At 40.7% G+C, this 21,690-nt stretch overlaps 1 protein-coding gene across 2 annotated transcripts in view; it reads right to left on the bottom strand.

Moving 5' to 3' along the window:
- SPARCL1 (SPARC like 1) overlaps nucleotides 1-21,690 on the bottom strand; it is a 54,004-nt gene that overhangs the window by 7,041 nt on the left and 25,273 nt on the right. For both annotated transcript variants that reach the window (XM_079920311.1, XM_079920310.1), the window contains 9 exons: nucleotides 17,956-18,019; nucleotides 13,081-13,251; nucleotides 11,717-12,694; nucleotides 10,358-10,430; nucleotides 9,295-9,413; nucleotides 8,944-9,064; nucleotides 7,321-7,457; nucleotides 5,043-5,191; nucleotides 4,055-4,203 (listed from right to left, as the gene is read on the bottom strand). In XM_079920311.1, coding sequence (XP_079776437.1) covers nucleotides 4,055-4,203; nucleotides 5,043-5,191; nucleotides 7,321-7,457; nucleotides 8,944-9,064; nucleotides 9,295-9,413; nucleotides 10,358-10,430; nucleotides 11,717-12,694; nucleotides 13,081-13,251; nucleotides 17,956-18,019 — 1,961 coding nt within the window. The remainder of the gene's footprint in view (nucleotides 1-4,054; nucleotides 4,204-5,042; nucleotides 5,192-7,320; nucleotides 7,458-8,943; nucleotides 9,065-9,294; nucleotides 9,414-10,357; nucleotides 10,431-11,716; nucleotides 12,695-13,080; nucleotides 13,252-17,955; nucleotides 18,020-21,690) is intronic.

Raw genomic sequence — 21,690 nt, 5'->3', positions numbered from 1 at the left:
TCCTGTTGACTTGGAGGCTAATCCTCTGCCTGTGCTCAGGATCTCTTCTGATCTCAGAATTCTCCCCTATTTTCCTCTTTTTTTCTTATATCCTCAATCTTTCCTTTTTTTTTTTTTAACGGGCCCTTCCTATTAATGTTTAAATATGCTGCATATCCAGCCTTGAGAACAGTGCCTGGTACTATGTAGACCACCAGTAAAGACTTGTTGAAGGAATGAATGCATGAATAAATGATAAGAGCTCAAGCCTCTTATATTCTCAAAAATGCTTCCCTCAACTCTATATCCCTCTCTAGCTCATTCCTGCTTTCAAACCTTCACTCTTTAGCCTTTCTTATCTCCTATTCTTTCTTATGTGTCTTGCTTCCATCTCTACCTTTCCACAAAAACTGCTCTTCCGAGGCCATCCAGGGTATCCTTATTTCTACGTCCAATGAATATTCTCAGTCTTTTACCTTACTTGACATCTCAGCAGCATTTAGCACTGCGATCTCTTCCTCCTCTTTGAAACACCTCCTTAGATATGGCACTATCCTCTTTTTTTTTTTTTTCCTGCGTTACGCGGGCCTCTCACTGTTGTGGCCTCTCCCGTTGCCGGAGCACAGGCTCCGGACGCGCAGGCTCAGCGGCCATGGCTCACGGGCCCAGCCGCTCTGCGGCATGTGGGATCTTCCCGGACCGGGGCACGAACGCGCGTCCCCTGCATCGGCAGGCGGACTCTCAACCACTGCGCCACCAGGGAAGCCCACTATCCTCTTTCCTTTTTTCTTTCAGGAGACTTTTCATTCTGCTTCATGTACTCCTTCTTCCTCCTGTATCCATCATCTAGATGTTGTTCCTTGGTATTCAACCCAAAACCCTTTTCCATGTAACTCAGCACATTTTCCTAAGAAAATTAATTTCCTTCCCTGGTATCAATTATTTTCTGTATGCTCACAATCCCCACATATGTATTTCAATTCCTAAATTCTGTCTTGAAAACCAGGCCCATATATTCAACTATCTTTTTTTTTTCATTTTTATTTTCTTGGCAGTGCTGCACAGCCTGTGGGCTCTTAGCTCCCTGACCAGGGATCAAACCCCCGCCACTTGCATTGCAAGTGCAGAATCTTAACCACTGGACCCCCAGGGAAGTCCCTCAACTATCAGCTGTACGTTGTCACCCAGCGACTTCAAAATTTAATGTGTCCCAGATGGAATTTATCTTTTCCCCCCAAACCTGCTGCTGTTCTTGTGTTTTCTGTCTCAGTGGAAGGTACCTCTCCTCACCCTGCCTGGCCTGTGCCAGGAACCTAGGCATTGTACTTCTCTTCCTCTCAACCTAACTGCCTGCTTCCTGCCTCCACGTATGTCCTATGAAACACTGTCTTATTATTTCTGCATACTGTACATCTTGAATATGTTTATATTCTCAACTATATCTTGAATATATTGATATTTTAAAATATATTGGAATATGTTAACTTTTCTTTTTCCCTACTATAACTGCCCTAATTCAGGTTCTCATCAACTTTTGCCTGGGTTCACCACAACAGTTCTCCGGCTTATCCACAGTGTAACCAAAAGAATCTTTCTTAAGTACAAATCCAGTGAAATCACTCCCTTGTTAAAAACCCTTTTGGCATCCTCCAGTACTCTGAGGATAATGTCTTTAACTGGCTTAGTAGGACCTGCATGATGTGACTTATTTCCTCTGTTCGTCTAGCTTGAAAGGTTTTCCTAAAGATTAATGTGGATATATGTTAATCCACAGTATGTCATAGGCACTAAATAAATAAGACTCCTTCACCTCGTAATTGAATCCCATTTTTACACACAAGGAGAATGAGACTTGCTGAGGATGCCCTAATTTTCATAGCTAGTTAATAACAGAGCTGGAATATTTGAGCACATCTAGTTCAGAGCAAAGGAGGTTAAAATTCAGGACAACACTGGCTACAATTTATCTTGTCCTGTGGATTTCTCCGTCCCGAGGGAATACATTTGTATGCTTACAGATAGACATTTTTTTTCTCTCCCTAGCTGAATCCCAAAGCAGTAACTTGTTTCCATGTCCTGACTGAATATTTAATATCTGCTTTGCTGGCTTATTGTGTGATAATTGTTTCCCTTCTTCAAAATGTAATCATGGCCAAACCACAGTGAACAAACAAGAATGTTAGGAGCTTTGCGAGTCACAGAATTTAAGCCCTTCCTGCTTCTCCCAGACAACCCCCCAGCACAGGGCCTGAGTAGGCTCATATGCTGAAGAGCTGCCAGAAATTTTGAAAGGAACAGTGAAGTGCAACTGGTTTCCTTAAATGGCCTCTCTTTAAATTTGCCTTTGGATCACTCCTTTAAAATCACGTGCCATATAAAAGGGCATACATAAATATGTCCTGTCCCAGCTAAGTTTTTTTCTTGATAATGGTGGAGGGGAGGGGTCGGGGCAGCTGTCCTTGGGTACATTTTATCTTTTCAACATGGGAATTGGAAAAAACATTGTTAGCCATTTTTAGGGATGTATATGAATTTGTAAGTACTGTGCTTATAGAATAGGTGTTAGAAAGGAAATTGGCATTATTTGCATAAGACTGGGTCTTAATTGCCTGTTAATTTCCTATTGATGTTAATAGGATGTAAACAGTATGGGGTCCGACAGTCTCCACTCTGGCCCCCAATGATCCCCATCTCCTGTGGTCTCCCCCCATATTGTAGCAGGGTTAGACTGTGTGACAAACGGAATATGGCAGAAATATGTCACTTCTGAGATTAGTCCTACAGGGAACTGCGGCTTCTGTCTTGGACTCTCTCTTTCTATCTCTGTCTCTGATCACTTGCTCTGGAGGAAACCAGACACCATGTTATGAGAAGCACCGTGCAAAGGACCACATGGTTAGGAACTGAAGCCTCCTACCAATAGCCATGTAAGTGAGCTTAGAGCTGATCCTAAGGCAGATCCATCCAGGTGAGGTCCTCCCGGATTCCTAATCCTCAGAAACGTTGAGAGAGATTTTAAGCTTCTAATCTTTAAGGTAATTTCTTGTGCAGAAATGGACAACTAATACACAGAACTAGGTGCTTACAAAAAGATTCATTCTTTGCTCATTGCAGTTGTACTTATTTCACAGAATAACACTGTAGAGGAAAAGGACCTTTTCTGCTTATCTATTTATCAGTAAATAACTAAATCCTCATATTCCAACTCTTTCTTTCCAATTTCAAGCCATCATACATATGCATAAAGAATATTTTTTAGAGTGAAGTTCACACAAGTTACCTCTTTTGGGGAAACTCTGACCTTTGATGAACTTACGTTTCTTTATTTCTTGGCTGCATAGTCATCCTACGTATACGTATGTCGTGAACACATGGGTAAAACCTCTGCTTTAGAGATTTGATGTTCATTGTTGATTTACATTCTGTGAGCAGTTTTGATTGCTCATTGTTTGAACACCTTTCATATCTCGATTATTAAAAAACAGCCTTGCTCATAAAAATCAACTGTAACTTAGGAAAAGAAAAGGAAGTACATTAAGACATAACCTAGCAAAACAAGTGTCTAAATTTAAATTCCTCCGCTGCAGGGGAATTCCTTTTGGATTAAAGGAATAACACCTGGGCACAACAGGTGACAATCTTTAGTGTGTTGGTAATCAATTCTAAGATTCTTCTGGCATCTCCCATTTTCAGGATCAAGCTTGCTGTTTTACTCTTCACATGTGATTTTTTTAAAGTTTGGCCCAATACTCAGGTTAAGGAAGGATATAAAGTCCTTCCTTCCTTCCGTAGAAAGGTAGCCTTCGGAGATTTGGTGCAGCTCTCTGGATTCACATCACTTTCTTAGGCTTAGCCAATTTCTGAGACCTCAGTGCAGTTACCCCTTAAATATTTACCCTTGCTACACTTTGAAACAGAGATCATAAAGGGAGTAAGAAATAACCTTGCAGTCTGCCACCTTGTGGTCTCTAGGTTTCAATTTGAACACACAGCAGGACCTGTCTATGAGGGCTGCAGGCTTAGGGCTTATCTGGAGAAGAGGACACCCCCCTCCCTGGGCTGATGATGAATTTACCTTCTTTAATTTCAAAGCAGTGACCCCACTCCTCCAGGGTGATGTGCTTATCCTTGTTGGGGTCACACTCTTCAAAGAAGCGCGTTATGCAGTGTTCCAGGGGCACCAGAGATGCCCGCAAAGGAGCGAGCTCAGAGTGGGTCAAGACCCTGCAATGAGATAAATGGCAGCCAATTAACTGGGTTACTAACTTGTGTATGAAGAGCTAACTCTTACGACCACCAAGGGCATTTTTCTTCCCCAAGGCTGCTGAGGATGGCAAATAAGGCGTGCGTTCATGAAGAGCTACAAATGAAATAAATGATCTGTGGGTAAGACAGACAGCTTTTGGGATGTCAGTTCATAAGGTTTCCTTCTTCCCTAGGAACTCTCGTCCCTCCACCCTAAATTTATAGGGCTGCATCCCAACAATCATGTTTATACAACCTGGCTCTTACCACTGGCCGTACCGGATCATTCCAGACGTAGGTGCTTAATCCAACTGGGGCCAATCAGATTAGCTTCAGAATTTAGGATCAAGAATGAGGAAGAGTGGAAAGAGCCTCTCGGGAGGCTGAACCCTAACATGGAAACTTGGGAGCTTGTGGAATTGTGGCCATATTCTGTTATGGTCAAAGCAGCACTTTTCTTTTTTTCTTAAATTTTTTGGATGTGGACCATTTTTAAAGTCTTTATTGAATTTGTTACAATATTGCTTCTGTTGTGTGTTTTGGTTTTTTGGCCGCGAGGCATGTGGGATCTTAGCTCCCTGCCCAGGGATCAAACCCACACCCCCTGCATTGGAAGGCGAAATTTTAAGCACTGGACGGCCAGGGAAGTCCCTCAAAGCAGCTTTGTGTTTAGACTCATAACCGTATTTGCTTGACATTTCTATGTTCTAAAATGGAACTCGGAAGTTTCGTAAATCTGTTTAGAATTCTTGGGTACAGATAACTAGACATTGTATCAGGGAGATGACCTAGTTAACGGGAAGGTGGAAAGTGTTTACCTGTCCCTAGGATGTTGATCCAGCTCACTGAACTGCCAGTGTACCGGATACACATACATGTGGTAGTTTTTCTTAAAGTCTCTTAAGAGAAGGTCAAGCGAGTGGTCCCCAGCCAGGAGTCTCTTTTCATCCAGGTAAATTTTCTTGACCTGAGATTAGGAAGGGAGATGATCATTAGAGAATCAGACAAGTGTAATGGAATTATCACTTGCTAAACTTTACTTGAAGAGTATTCCTCACATGACAGAGGAAAACAAACCCAGAATGTTATTTGAGAACAAATTACATGCCTTCTAATCAACACTACAGCTTTCTGCATAGAATAACAGCTAACATTTAAAAAACCCTGGGGTTTTCAGAAGAAATTTAAGACTTTGTTTGATCTTTTAACCAAGTGATGTTCCTCATATTTCTTAAAACTATGAAAAGGTTTTAATGAAAAGGGCTGAACGGACCTAGACAAAATTGTTCATTTGTTGGTGAAAAGTTCTGTTCTTCCCCACTGGCATACTCCATTCTTTTTTTTTTTATTATTAATTAATTAAACTTATTTTTGGCTGCATCAGGTCTTAGTTGAGGCACGTGGGCTCTTCGTTGTGGTATGCAGGCTTCTCTCTAGCTGTGGCGTGGGCTCTGCAGCTGTGGCGTGCCAGTTCCAGGGTGCATGGGCTCTGTAGTTTGCGGCACTCAGGCTCTAGTTGAGGCGTGTGAGCTCAGTAGTTGTGGTGCGCGGGCTTAGTTGCACCGTGGCATGTGGGATCTTAGTTCCCTGACCGGGGATCAAACGTGCGTCCCCTGCATTGGAAGACGGATTCGATTCTTTACCCCTGGACCACCGGGGAAGTCCTGGCATACTCCATTCTTAATCCTTTATGTATTTCCATCCAGTGCCTGCTGCGGCTCAGGTCAGCCCTGGCATGATGCTGCTTGACACCCCTATTGAAATTTCCCTGTTTTGTATCTAATGCTCTCAAGGCTGTCTGTGGCAATGTGTTGTTAAAGAGAGAGGATAGAAATTACTTAGGGGCAATGCATATAAAACTACCAGCTTGTGACGTTACCAATTAGTGCACTAACTGAAAGCAATCAGAACAGAACTTCTACTTGTTCTCATGAACACATCTACCAATTTCCCTCCTTGTCACCATGCGTGAAATTCCTTCGCTCCTCATCTACTCAGCCCAGCCGCTCACTGGTGCTCAGAAGCTCACCCCTTCTCATCTACTCAAGAATACCCTGTGGCAGTTGGGCATCCTTCCTTCTTTACTGGATTATTTCCAGAGGCATACAAACATCCTCTGTCACCTCCCGCTGGTAGATAGGACCCTTGAACTCACATTCCTGTCCACCTGCCACCCATTTCACTTTTCCCCTTTACAGCAAAGTGTCTTCTCTACTTGCTGCTTTTACATCATTCCTCCTATTCTCTTTTGAACCCTACCCATTCAGGCTTTTCTCTTGCAAAAACAACTCCTGTCATGGTCAACTATGACTGTCATGTGCCAAATCAGGGGCCAACTCTCAGTCCCCATCTTAACAACCTGTAAACAGCATTTGACACAGTTAATGCACACCCTCCTACATGTTTTATTTTTTTCTTTATAGCATGTTTCATCCCACCTGACATAACATATTTGCATAAATGTTTATTTGCATGTATGTTCATATTTGCATACATGTGTATATAAGTATATATCATCTCTTTGCCTAGAATGTAGGCTCATGAAGGCAGAGATTTTTGTTTGGTCCCTTGCTGTATTTCCAGCATGTAAATCAATTCCAGGTACCTGGTATACACTCAATAACTATCTGATGAATGAATTTTCCCTGGGAACTTCTAGGATTAATATTCTGCACTTTTTAATCTTAATATATTACTGACATTGTTAATAATGGATTTCCCTTATATCATAAATCTATGTCTGGCCTATAAAGGCAAAAAACATGTTTAGATTTAAATAACATGCCTGGGCCTGAACATATAAACACTGAACTGAGGTTCATTTTGGTCAACAGAGTTTGCTCTAGGGATGAGTTCAAGAGCTCTTACTCAGGCCCCTGCCCTGCCTGTACGAATCGGGTGGTTTGGCTGTGTCCCAAGCTTTGAGGTGTGAATAATGACCACTACTATTTTGTTAATCCATGGGTGTTAACTAGGTGTGGTTTCTGATATGCAGAGGAAGGGCTGATATACCCCTCCCCCCAGCCCCGTCCCCTGACACTTTTTTCCTCAAGCTCTGTAGACAGACACTTAGGTAGCTGGCCGTGGATAACTTACTTTATTTCTCTGCTTCTCATTTAGATATCCAGCGTGCTCAGGGTTAGGTTCATAAAGCTGCATGAGGATATTCTTGAGCCAGTCTCTCATCCTTAGAGGAAACTGGTTCACTTCAAAGTCCGTACAAGCAGGAATAGCTGTTCCAGGCAGAAAGTAAATTGATTTTAATTTGGGGGTCTTACTCCAGTCCCAAGGACAGTCCTCATAACAGGATGCTTGACAACTTCCGGTGACTGACAGCATCCTCACTGCCCCTCCATCACAACAGTGGTCCTTAACCCTGGCACCATAGCAGAATTGCCAGGAGTGTTTTAAAAACATACCAGATGCCAGCTTCCTTTCAAAGAAATCCTGATTTGATTGATCTGGGTGGAGCCTGGGCATCAGGGTGTTTTAAAAAGCTCCAGAAGCAATTGTGATGTGCAGCCAGGGCTGAGAACCACTACCCTAGAATCAGAGAGTTGGAATTCAGAGGTGGAGGTCACAAGAGCTATTTATTAGGAGAAAAGAGCAAAAGGCAGCAGTTAGCTTATACTGTGGAAATAATGTTAAATCTCAGTGGCTTAAAGGAACAAACATATTTTTCAGGTATAACTGACATACCACACTGTAAGTTTAAGGTGTGCAGCATAATGACTTGACATACATATATTGTGTAATGATTACCACAGTAATCATTAGTTTAGTTAAACATTTGTAACCTCATATAGTTAACTTGAGTTTTTTATTTCCTTGTGGTGAGAACTGTCAGGATCTACTCTCTTAGCAACTTTCAAATATACCATATACAGCAGTGTTGACTAGTATGTCGTACATCACATCAAACGTTTATCTCTCCATCCTGCTGCATGTCCCCTGTAAGTTGGCAGGAGAGCTCTGCTCCTCTGTCTCTCTGGGGCTCAGGATGGGGGAGACACCGCCATTCAGCATCATCTCAACACGAGGTGAAGACGGCATGGAGAGCCATACACAGCTCTTAAATGCTCTGTCCAGAGCTCCCATGGATGACTTTTGCTTGCATTTCACTGGACAAAGCAACTCATATGGCTGCATCTAACATCAAGGGGGCTGAGAAACGGAATCCTCTCATGTGTCTGGAAAGACAGGAGAGGTTAGTGAGCACTGCTAATGTGGAGAATCACTTAGCGACCAGGAGATCCAAACACAATTGAGAGTATCCTGGGGAAGGAGGACAATTTCAAAAACTTCTGGAGGACTATGCTGTCACTAAAACTTCTTGGCAAAGGCTTCGCTTTTGGAAGAGGACGACTAATTTAACAAAATTCCAATGATTCATCTCAGTTATTAAGCGGATAACATTATCATAGTGGTTCTGAATGCTGACTGCACATTAGAATTGTCTTGGTTACTTTGAAAACAAGTGAAAAAACAATGCCAAGGTTCCAACCCAGTCCAATTAAATCAGAATCTCTTACAGTTAAAGCCTGGACATTATTCTTCTAATTTTTAAAAAAGTCTTCCCAGTTATTTTAATGTGCAGCCTGGATTCAGAACTACATTAACTTTTTGCTATTGTCGTCTGCATATATATGAGTACCTATATATATGTATATAATTCAGATTCATCCAAAACACTTTCAGCAGTGGTGGTTAGACTCTTACATTTGCAGGCTCCAAAGTAATCCAGCTGCAGTTGGTGCCCCTTTTTGGTCCCCTCCAATCTGCACTTAGTAGCAAAGAGATGGCAGGAGCTGGCGTAGGTCTGATTGTCAGTGCCGCAAACCTAAGAAAGACAAGTAGGAGAAAAACCTCAGGCTTGGGAATGTTCATTGGGAAAACACTCTGTTCCTTAAAGTCTAATGAACTACTGTTTCTATTGACTGTTGTTTAAATATTAGATGATAACCTGGGCATTCACTTTTCTCTTTAACAAAAGATTTCAACTGCAAATTACTTTCATTCAAATCACTAACTGTTTGATGTCCCTTAAAGACCATTTTGTAGAAGCCTTACTTGGTCAAGGAGTTTTGTAGGAGGACAAGTCGCTGGATCTTGGCAAGCACAGTGGGGTTTTCCCTGTTGATCAGTCTTGCAGACGTGTCCTCTTTTACACTGGAAGCTCATGCAAGAATCTAACAGAAAAGTTTAGACAGGAAACATGGACAAAGCTAAAGTGAGTACGTAAACTCAAATTCATCCAGACAGTTCCATTTCCATGACTAAGAGAAAATTTGGGAAAACATTAGAAGCCTTTTTAATGGACGCGTTAATTTTCAGGTGGGACCCTCTGGCTCCAGACTATTTTGCATAATAGTCTAGATTTCTTTGCAGTTTGGATTGGGGATCTAAAAAGAACAAACAACTTTTCTTGACCTGCCGGCAATGGTCATAGTCTGACGTCTACAGAGCAGTGCTGTGCAAGTTGGCCAAAAGTTAAATAAGCCATGAGAATTTTTATGGTTGAAATTCAAAATTTTGTGATTGGGGTATGTGATTAAGAATTAGGTTTTGGGGGCTTCCCTGATGGTGCAGTGGTTGAGAGTCCGCCTGCCGATGCAGGGGACACAGGTTCGTGCCCCGGTCCGGGAAGATCCCACATGCCGCAAAGTGGCTGGGCCCGTGAGCCATGGCCGCTGAGCCTGTGCGTCCGGAGCCTGTGCTCCGCAATGGGAGAGGCCACAACAGTGAGAGGCCCGCGTACCGCAAAAAAAAAAAAAAAAAAAAAAATTAGGTCTTTATTAAATATGAGATCTCAATTCTAAGTTATGGATTTGAGTGTAAATAAGGTAGAATCAATTTTTCTTCTTCGAAGCAAAAGGACTTAGAGAAAAAGAATTCTAGCTTTTGCAGTAACATTGCAACCGGATTTCCAGTTTGTAAACACAGTTACCACAGTTGTAGATCAAATGTGCACACGAGAATGTCAACAATTTATGGGAGCATTTCCTTGGGGAGGAGTGGGGAGAGGAAACATTCTGTGCAGTAGTCACAGATGATGGCGTGGGGATAGCGCAACATAGCCTATTCCGTCTCTCTCCTCATATAGTCACAGACTGCTTGCTTAGCCCATACTCACCGACACTGTGCACCCTTGTGTTGCCTTCAGTTGAACGGTCATCTTCATTCAGTGAGCTTTCTGCTTTCTTGGCCTTTATAATAACAAGAGCAGAAGTTGAAGTCTATTTTAGGGAAAGCCTTTACATAATTTATCTTTCCACTGTGCGTACCTTCACAGATCTTTTCGTACTCCAATCGTTTCAGATCTCAGAAGGAGAAGACACCAGCCGCAGCCGTGGAAATAGACAGTAACCCTCTGAGAACAGGAGCCATTTCTATCTTTATGAACTGGGTTCAGTGCTATATCTCTGGGGATTACCCAATAAACATTGGAACTAACATCAGAAGCGAAGTTGGAACCTCCCCTTTGGTTTGGGAAAACAGTAGAAATGTGGTATTACCATGTGATTCTATAGTTAAGACATGATTACATTAGTAATCTCTGTGACGCTATTGGGAAACGTTTCTTACCAGGTTTCTAAAATGTAAGAAAACTCCTGCCTTAGAATGGCAGCAGAGTTCTCAGGAATCGAAGTTAGTATTCACCTTGCCCACCAAAAGCTGTGCTACGTGCTCCTGGTGGGTGGCTGCCAGAGTTTTGCATGAAAGCTCCAAATGATTAAACAACCAAATTGCAATATGTTTCTTCCCTTCCCTCACCCTGTTGCTGTTTCCCGATTATCATTTTGGTGTGTGTTTGCTTCAAAAAGCTGTAGCTGAAGTCTTTGTTCTTTGCCTTTATAGCTAAATCAATAAACATTGCTGGATCTCTTACGTTATTATGTTAGAGGCATTTTGCTAGACATTGGTGATCAACTTGACTATGACCTGGCACCTGCTATCAAGGCATGAGAGCAGCAGTTGTCATGCCTCCCATCCCTCTTATCTATCAGAATTTACCACTCTAGTTAGTGCCAGGGACGTTCAACTGCCGGTATCTGCATCTCTGTGCCTGGAAAACCACGACACTCTATATGGCCTGCCCAAGGACAGACTGGAAGTGCTGGGGAATTCACACCTCTCCTAGTAATCCTCAGCTTCTATAAAAGCCATAGGTCCCTCACTCTCCAAAGGGGCTAATCCAGAGGAATGTGCTTTCCATGGCTTTAACTATGTACCGTTGATTAGCTTCCTTTGTTCCCTGAACTTCTCAAACAAACTGCACTAAAATCCAGGATATGCTTCTAGGGGAACCCAAATAAAACAGGCATTTTCAGACTAATGATGGAGATGTAGAGAAAAATAAATAATTATAATATATTTTAGTAATGTACTAAGAGATGAGCACAAGGGATTGCAGGAGCACAGAGAAAGGTCATGGCTATTTTTTGAAAAGCTAACCACTTTATCGGACAAGCATCATTGTAAACAATCTCACCCCTCGGTTTTCTACAGGTTCGCTGGTATCTACATTCTCATTCTCACGTGCTTTTTCTCTTTGCTCCTCATAGTTAATGTGATAGTAATTGGATTGAGCTCTTTCATTCTCCAGGAAAGCCTCGCTTGGGTTGAAGTACTCCTCACTCGCATTGTGCCTGGGGCCATCATCGCCGTCATCATCAGTCCCATGATTTCCGGGCATGATGTTACCATCCGTAGGCTCCACCAGCAAAGGCTCAGAAAGAGTCTTTTTGTCCATCTCCTCATGGTTGCTGATAACTTCAAGGCCAGGCTGTGCTTCTCGGCTCTGCCATTCTTTATCTTGATTGGGCTTACTGATTTTTGATGCAGTTTCCTCTTCCATCTCTGCATTGGAGTTTTCCTCTTCTTGTTCTTGGCCACCCTGTTCAAATTCATCTTTCTGCATCTTGCTTACTTGAGTTGGTTGATAGGACTCTTCCAAAATACCATCAGACTGTGTACTGTCTTCTTCCTGATTGCTGGTAGAATGCTGCTCGGGAACTTCTCTCTCCCTTTCTTGGTTATCATTGTGGGTACCAATTTTACCTGGCTCTTCCTCATCTCCATTTGGGATATTTGGACCCTGCTCTTGGTTTCCTTGAACACTTAGGTCTTGGCTCTGTTTGCTGCTCCCGTTCAACTGAGGATGTGAGTCATTTATAGGTTGTTCTTGGTTTTCCTCTGTCTCTGTGATGCTTTCTTGTTGATTAGAATCTACAGTGGGACTAACATCATGACCAAGGAATCCTTCGGGGAGCTTTTCCTTTGGAGGCTCACTCATATCTTCTTTAAGGTCCAGTGTACCTTCAGTTGGTGTATACTCCAAATTCTCAATTAAGTCACTTTCACTTTCCTCTTGATCCTGTAATCCCAGGTGTTGGCTGTAACTCTGGTCCTGATCTGCTGACTGGTCATGGTTTTCCTCCTCTGACTTTAGTACTGAAGATTTTTCAGGCTAAAAAGAAAAAAGTTTATCCTTGAAACAAATGATTATGTCATATCTACATCATATTTACAATTCATAAGCCAACATTGAATATTTCTTCATTCTTTTTCTTCACATAATGTCTTATAAACTTACTTTTGATGTTCTTCACATTCGATAGCTACAAGTTTAACCTGAACTTGAATTTTTTGAAATAAAACAATTATGTAGCACTTCAGCCCAAGAAGTAAAACTCATTAATCCTCACAATTCTGTTAGAGATTGGAGGCAGTTGATGTGATCATCATCTTAAAAAAATTAAACTTAGAGTGAATCAGGTAGTCTCTTTGACCACGCTTTAGAATTGAGACCTTGAGAGACAAAAGTCTGTACTAGTATAACCATGTTACTTTTACCTTATGAGTGGGATGGTCTTCTATGGATACTTCAGTTTCATTTTCTGCATCTTCAGCCCTTACAGTGGGGATTGCAGTGTGCTCAGATGTTACCAACATTTCAGCCTGTTGGAAGGAACTCAAGGAATCAGCAGTTGGGTTGGAATGATCAGATAGGAACCTTGCTTGTGTCTGAAAAAAATTAAAAACTGGTTTGTTATTCATGCCTAAATGTTAAAAATTTCTAGCTACTTTTTTCTTGTCATCATTGTTAGTAGTAATATATTTCATTTATACATCAGTTAAAAGATATTCTCTAGAATTTTTAAAGATACAAGCAAATAGTCAGAATATAATCTTAAGTGAAAACAAAATCCCAATCATGATGAAGAAAAAGTTATATATGCAGAGAATGGGGGAAGATAGGGCCAAAATGATTTCAATAATAGCAACCTTTGATTTTTGGAATTATTTTCTGTGTTTTTCAAACTTTTACAAAGCGTTTGTACTTTATAATTTTGAAAAATGTTGTTTAGCATAAAGTTGAAATCAAATTAACCATAGGCTATAGCACTGTGCATTTTCTTAAATTAACTTTTAAGTACTCACTGATAATTAGCAGGAAAAGTTATAAACCCTTTATTCAATATTTGCGTACTTTCCTAACTCTATCAGTCTTATATTCATCAGGAAATCATGTAGTAAAAAAATAATTTAATCTTGAACTAATTGAAAAACTGTATGAAACAGGACACCAAGTCTAGTAGGGCTGAACAGCTATGGAGTATTATTTCCTTTACAGGAATAGCTCTATTTCTAGCAAGACTGGAGGCATAGATGAAGAGCTGGGTGGTGATACATGATGGAGAAGTTGAACAACTGGACGTAGAGATAAGAGACCTTCCTTCAAGTCTTGACTCTGCTATTTACTATGTGTGGTGGTTTGACAAATTGTTCATCTGTACTCTCTCATCTCTCAAGGTGAGGTGAGCAGAAATATCAAGGTAAGGCTATGTATACAAGACATTTTGTGAATTTTAAGGGGTAACCCAAGTGAAAAATTACTATAGCTAGTAGTAATATCACACAGTGGTAATAATATGAACTGTCTGATATCTTAGGCAGGTATTCATCACAGATCTTTATTAGAGATACTGTGAACACTCATGTCAGACAGGTCCAGGTGTAAGTATAAAACTCAGATTTTATTTGAATTGACTTGTCTTTACTCCATTACCAGTTCCTGTAGTGCTGATTATATAGTGTAAAGAAAGTCATGGAGTACAGGATTTTATTGATTGATTTAATTTTAAAGTGAAATATAAATTACTTTTTTAAAGTTTTTATTTCATATTGGAGTATAGTTGATTAACAATGTTGTGTTAGTTTCAGGTGTACAGCAAAGTGATTCAGTTATACATATACATGTGTCTATTCTTTTTCAAATTCTTTTCCCATTTAGGTTGTTACATAATATTGAGCAGAGTTTCCTGTGCTATACAGTAGGTCCTTGTTGGTTATCTATTTTATTCTATTCTATTCTATTCTATTCTATTCTATTATTTATTTAGTTAGTTAGTTTTTGGCCACACCCCACAGCATGTGAGATCTTATTTCCCTGACCAGGGATCAAACCCACGCCTTCTACATTGGAAGGCAGAGTCTTAACCACTGGACTGCTGGGGAAGTCCTATATTGTTTTATTAATTTTTATTGGAGTATAGTTGCTTTACAATGTTGTGTTAGTTTCTGCTGCGCAGCAAAGTGAATCAGTTATACGTATACATATATCCACTCTTTTTAAGATTTCCTTCCCATTTAGGTCACCACAGAGCACTGAGTAGAGTTCCCTGTGCTCTACAGTAGGTTCTCATTAGTTACCTATTTTATACATAGTCGTGTATATATGTCAGTCCCAATCTCCCAGTTCATCCCTCCACCCCCAGGATTTTTTTTAGATGTGGTTTCTTCTCTTGCTTCTTATTACCTTTTCAACTAAAAGGAATAATCATATTTGAAAAAATTTCCAGAGAAGCCATTTTTAAGAGGAGCATGGAGAAAGAACAGTGGCCAGTTTGGCAAGTTGCTGGCAGGGGCCTGATGGAGGACAATAGTGGAGGAGACTTTCTGCTTATTAATGGAGAACTGCTCCCTGTCTCTGCATCCTTCTTCCTCCACTCCCCCTCAGCAAGCTGGAAGAAAGGCAACAGCTTATCTTTCAGAAACACAGCAGCTTATCTTCCAGAAATTTTCAGAAAGTGAAATTCTGTTTCATTATTCTCTCCACATGTAACAACATACCCTCTGGAAATCTGTGTGGTTTCTCCGAACCATACAGAACTCACTTATTTCTGGAGAATTCAGGCAGGCAGGGAAAATGATACAAGATTTTTAACAGGTATATCCTTTGAGAAGCTACTTAGTTTTTTTTGTTGTTTTTTTTTTGTTTTTTGCGGTACGCAGGCCTGTCACTGCTGTGGCCTCTCCCGCTGCGGAGCACAGGCTCCGGACGTGCAGGCTCAGCGACCATGGCTCACGGGCCCAGCCACTCCGTGGCATGTGGGATCCTCCCGGACCGGGGCACGAACCCGTGTCCCCTGCATCGGCAGGCGGACTTTCAACCACTGCACCACCAGGGAAGCCCGATACTTAGTTTTTTAACACGGGACTGAGTCTATGAAAAAAATTTTCCTAGCAGGGAAACATCTGGAACATGTCTATATGCAGGCGTGTCATTCAAACATTTAGTTCAAAGACCCTTTTGATGCTTGTTTACATAGTGGCAACAGCTGCAAGGGCAAACCGCATTTTCAAGAGAAAACAATGGTCCTGTGGGAACTTCTTTCTGTGCTGAACATATTAATTATTCCACTTCTGTAATTTCAGAGGAGAATTTATAATTACAGCTGGAGTAGCTCCTCGTTACTTAAGCATGATTCTTAGCAGTGCTCACAAATTCTTTTTTCTAAGAACTACTTGGTCTGGGTGGCATGGTGTTTATCCTTGCTGACACATCTGTCAACCAGAAGCTTTCCAAAAAACAAGGACAGGGACTTCCCTGGTTGTCCAGTGGTAAAGAATTTGCCTTACAATGCAGAGTACACGTGTTCGATCCCTGCTCAGGGAACTAAGATCCCACATGCTGCGGGGCAACTAAGCCTGCGTGTAGCAACTACTGAGCTCACACGCCTCACCTAGAGCCTATGTGCCGCAAACTACAGAGCCCCCGTGTCCTGGAGCTCGCGCACCACACAACTAGTGAAGAGAAAACCTGCACGCCACAACTAGAGAGAAGCCCGTGCACCACAAAGAAAGATCCCGCGTGCTGCAACTGAGACCCGACGCAGTCAAAAATAAATAAAATATATAAATAAATAATAAATAAATCTTTAAACAACAACAAAAGCAAGGACAGACTCTTAGACGTAGTAGAGAGGGAAGGAGAGAAGGCACAAGAGATAAATTGCTTTGTTTATTTCAGGGAGGTTGATTCATCCATTTGGTGAAAAGGAAAAAATGGCACAAATCCTTTAGTCTGATTAAGGATGGTACGGATGCTTTGGGAGATATCCAAATGATCGTCCAAGCTACGGTCCCATTAAATCAACAAAGACAACTTTCAGGTATTTTGAGGCTGCTGACATGGTCTCAGATGATCTGATTTGCGTGTGGCTGATTTATTGCAGTGTAAATGGTGGGGCTAGTATATCTGGCTGTGAAGAAAAGAAAGTTCTGGTCCTGTCTGCTTTCAGCATGTTTGCTTGGACTTACCCCCAAGTGTGAGTTAGGAGCGGATTTGTGGTTACCATATCATTTCCTGTCCCTAGCCTATTGGGTCTTGCTTTCATTATAGACTCAGAATTTCTCAGCCAGTATGTATTGATCTTGAAGAAAATGCTGCTGGCGAGTGTGGGTATTTGCTCCAAGATTTCTCATACTAATTTCTTAGATTTTTCATATTAGCCTGGTGAGCTTCCATAGGAGAATTTATTTCTTCCTGTTCTCTTTGGTATTTGGGCATATTCCCTGGCTAATAGACTGTTAGTCAACACTTTCAGCTGCGTACTTGTATCTTGTAGAACCTGTTAGCTCTTAAAGAAATATATTTTTTGTCGACCTTTTTTTTGTTGTGTCTCACGGCTTGCGGCATTTTAGTTCCCCAACCAGGGATCGAACCCGGGCCCCCTGCAGTGGAAGCATGGATTCCTAACCACTGGACCACCAGGGAATTCCCAAGAAATATATTTTTTTTAAGTACCTTATTTCCTTTTTACTAGTCATTCATTCCTTGCTTGGGAAAAAAATAATTTGATTAAAATAAAAATGAATTTATCTACAAAACAGAAATAGAGTTACAGATGTAGAAAACAAACTTATGGTTACCAGGGGGCTAAGGTGGGGAAGGGATAAATTGGGAGATTGGGACTGATTTTATATACACACTACTATATATAAAATAGATAACTAATAAGGACCTACTGTACAGCACAGGGAACTCTACTCAGTACTCTGTAATGGCCTATATGGGAAAAGAATCTAAAAAAGAGTGGACATGTGTATATGTATAACTGATTCACTCTGCTGTACGCCTGAAACTAGCACAACCCTGTAAATCAACTATACGCCAATAAACATAAAAAAATTAAAAAAGAGAACTTCAAACCATTCTATAAGAACATTTTATTTATTTATTTATTTATTTATTTAGGGAGGGTGGTCCCTGATTTATTTCTTAAAAATTTAGGGCTATATAAAATCAAAAGCATCTCACAAGTGATATGATTAACATGCTACTAAGTAAATAGCACAAGCTGAAGAACATTTTCTTTTAAATGGAGGATTTCTAAATTGAGTATCAGGAAGGAGAGATGTAACAATAGAAGAAAGGATATTTACCGGGATTGCAACTGCAGTTTCCAAAATGAATAGGAAAAAAATCACAGACTTCATTTTTCTAGACCTGTAAACCAAGAAGATAATTAGCAGTAGTGGGTAAAATTTCCTTGTAAAAGATTAAAAGATACTCTGCTTAGCAAATACTGAGCTTGATACTGTCCTTTGTATTTAAAGGCAATTGTTGTCCTTGTGGACTAACATATCTGAAAAGACCGATTAATGACAGTTTTTACCCAATCATGTCCCTCTGAGAATGACTCCTTGATTTTTTGACCCAGCTGTGTTTGGCAGAACGTGTCTTTGTTTTGTTTTGTTTCTATTAATTTATTTCTTTTATTTTTGGCTGCGTTGGGTCTTCATTGCTGTGCACGAGCTTTCTCTAGTTGCGGCGAGCGGGGGCTACTCTTCGTTGCGGTGCACGGGTTTCTCATTGCGGTTGCTTCTCTTGTTGCGGAGCACGGGCTCTAGAGCGCAGGCTTCAGTAGTTGTGGCACGCAGGCTCAGTAGTTGTGGCACACGGGCTTAGCTTCTCCGTGGCACGTGGGATCTTCCCGGACCGGGGATCGAACCCGTGTCCCCTGCGTTGGCAGGCAGATTTTTAACCACTGCGCCACCAGGGAAGCCCACCTAGCTTTGTTGATGACTGTGCTTTCTTGGATAAAGGCTTTATGCAGATCTTGGTTCTGAAGATTTGTGAGTGTTCACAGTGAATGCAAAAGTCACAAAGTGAAGTAATATAGTGGGTCAGGTTTGGATTAAGCAAACTGCTTCTTTGGTGTTGGAGAAACTCATACATTCAATAGAGACTTTTAGAAATGAGACATTGCACTGCCCTACAGGGGCCATCCATGTTCACTAATTTAGAGGTCGCACATTGGGAATCTGTGAGCTGGTGGTGCCTTGCAGATGGGTTGGGTTTGGCAGGCACTGTGTGTTTTAAACTAGCATTCTAAAATCTGGAGCTTTCATGTGAAAGTTCAGATTTGTAGTTTCTCTTGAACCATTGAGCCTCTTAGCACCACTATGTCTTTATGGCAACCGCTGGCTGGATCTGAGTTGAGACCATCATCTATAAGTGATGCTGGCAGTTGTACCTGGTCTGTCTCATTTTTGTTATTTGCCATGCATTTGAGTTTAATTAGTTCCAAATGAACTTATTTAATTTAGAGATGAAACAAGTGAGGCTCAGGGAGGCTGAGTAAATTGGCCTCCACATGAACTCTTAAAAGAGTGGGCTGTCTACATTTTCTTGCAGAGTATCCCTAAGCCTGGTAGTCTGAACTCTGACTGGGATTAGGGGTACACTTTTTATTCTTTAATAGAGATTCTCTGGATCTCCCAGAACTAGAATATGACTTTTTAAATGATTTTTTAGAGTCATAGCTTTATATATAAATACATCCATACAGCTTTAAATATTACTTTGATGTTTATAAAGAAAGTGAGGAATTTCTTCTGCTAGTTACTCAATATTTTTAAATAAATGCTCAAGTGGGTATTTAAAAATATCTTAATATTTAACATTATTCAACTAATTTAATACTGTAACAGCTCTCACTTCACACACACACAGCACATGCACGCACACATGCACACAGTACTCTTCTTCTCCTCCTTCCCCTCCCCCTCTTCCTAAAATAATTGTATCACAATTCTTATTTAAATCATTATTTGACATTATGACAAGGTAAATATTCTTCATAGCTGAGCCAAGTAGCAGTTTCTTGTGTTGAATAATACTTATGTTTCTTTTGTTGAACAATATTTTGTTTTTGTCTGGACCTAGAAATTGTCTCCCTTTTCAAAGTACTTTCCCATGTACCCATCACTTATTCTTCCCAAGGTAGATGAGGCTATTAAAATAAATCATAATCTAGAATTTAACGTTCATTCACTCTTTTCACCAGTATGTATTAGGTTTATGGAACTCTAGTCATTTATATTTTAGATCAGCATATTATTACTTGTCTACTGTTTTGGAAAACCATTAATATAGTATAGTTTCAGGCAGGGTCTCTTTATCTTGGCACTGTTAACATCTTGGGCTGCATAATTTTCAGTTGTGAGGGCCGTCCTGTGCATCGTAGGACATTTAGCAGCATCCCTAACTTCTACCCATTGTATGTCAGTAGCAAGTCCCTCAATCCCCACCAGTTATGACAACCAAAAATGTCTTTAGACATGGCCAAGTGACCTTGGAGGGCACAGTCACCTGATTTAGAATTACTGTCTTAGTAGAAGGAACATGGTGCTTTGCCATTAGAAACACATGTATTTGAACTTGAACCCACATTTGCCATCCATGTAATCTTTGGAAAATTACTTAACCCTCTGAACCTCAGATTCCCCATCTGAAAATGGGGATAACGTCTGTGATGGTTAATTTTATGCGACAATTTGACTGGCCTGTGGGATGCCCGGGTATCTGGTTAAACATTATTTCTAGATGTGTCTGTGAAGGTGTTTCCAGAAGAGATTAGCATTTGAATCAGTAGACTGCATAAAGCTGATTGCCCTTCCAGTGCGGGTGGGCTTCATCAGATCTGTTGAGGGCCAACAAAAAGTTGGAATAAGGGAGAATTTGCTCTCTCAGCCTCCCTGTTTGAGTGGGAACATTGGTCTTCTCCTGCCCTTGGTCTGGACCATATACCATCAGTTCCTGGTGCTCAGGCCTTCAGACTAGAACTGCACAGTTACATGAGATCACCATGCTTACTGGGTCTCCAGCTAGCAGAGGCCAAATTATGGAACCTTATCAGTGTATATAGTTGAATGAGCCAATTTCTTATAATCAGTCTCTCTCTATATATAAACATAAACACATATCTATTCCCTGCCACCCTGGAGAACCCCAATACAACATCTAATTCAGTTTTGTGAAGATTAGAAGAAATAGTATTTGTAAAAATGCCTGATACCTAGGAGATGCTCAATACATCTTTCTTCTTTCTTTTTTCATTTTCCATAAAAGTCAAATTGCGATTCTTAGATAAACAACTTAGAGCCTCAGAAAATAATAGAATTTAATTTTTGCTGTGAGGTCAGAATAATTTTTCAGTGGACATTTAGGGTCTCTTTTGCCCACACATTTACCAAAGCTCCCTTTAACTTGAGGAGTCTTTCCTACATTCATCACAAATAACAATGGAATTAGGCTAAGACACCGTTACCACATTTCTTATAAATGGTAACGACATAAAGAGGAAGCAAAAATCAGCAAAAGCATTGTGGGTTTTAAAACTAATTTCCTTCTGATTTTAGTTTTTATAGCACTATGTATAGCTAATTAAACTTGAGAAAATATTTCCCTTTGATTTGATCATAGGATCTCACAAATTCCCTTCACTTTCTTAACTCTAATGCAGCTGAATGAGTCAAAAAGAAACATGTGCCCAGTTGGCCAGAGCTTGCATCACTCATCTACTCTCTTATTCATTTATTGAGCACTTACTAGACACTGCCTAAGCACAGGGCTACATGGTTCCTGTCTGAAGAGTTACAAACGAGGAAGTCAAGTAAATCAGTGATTTAGTATCATGTGATGAGTATGTACATAATGCTGTGGAAATACAGATAAGAAGCATTTACAGTTAGGTAGTTAATGTTGCTAACATTTACTGAGTCCTAAGGGCTTAAGTTACAGGCACTGTTCTGAGGGGTTTGCACATAGTAACTCTTTGAATCTTCCCAACAATTCTACAAGGTAGCACTTTATTTTCATCATTTTATTAGTAA

The sequence above is a fragment of the Stenella coeruleoalba genome, assembly GCF_951394435.1.
Source record: "Stenella coeruleoalba genome assembly, chromosome: 4".
Classification (NCBI taxonomy): Eukaryota; Metazoa; Chordata; class Mammalia; order Artiodactyla; family Delphinidae; genus Stenella; species Stenella coeruleoalba.
This window is presented reverse-complemented; position numbering and strand designations above follow the sequence as displayed.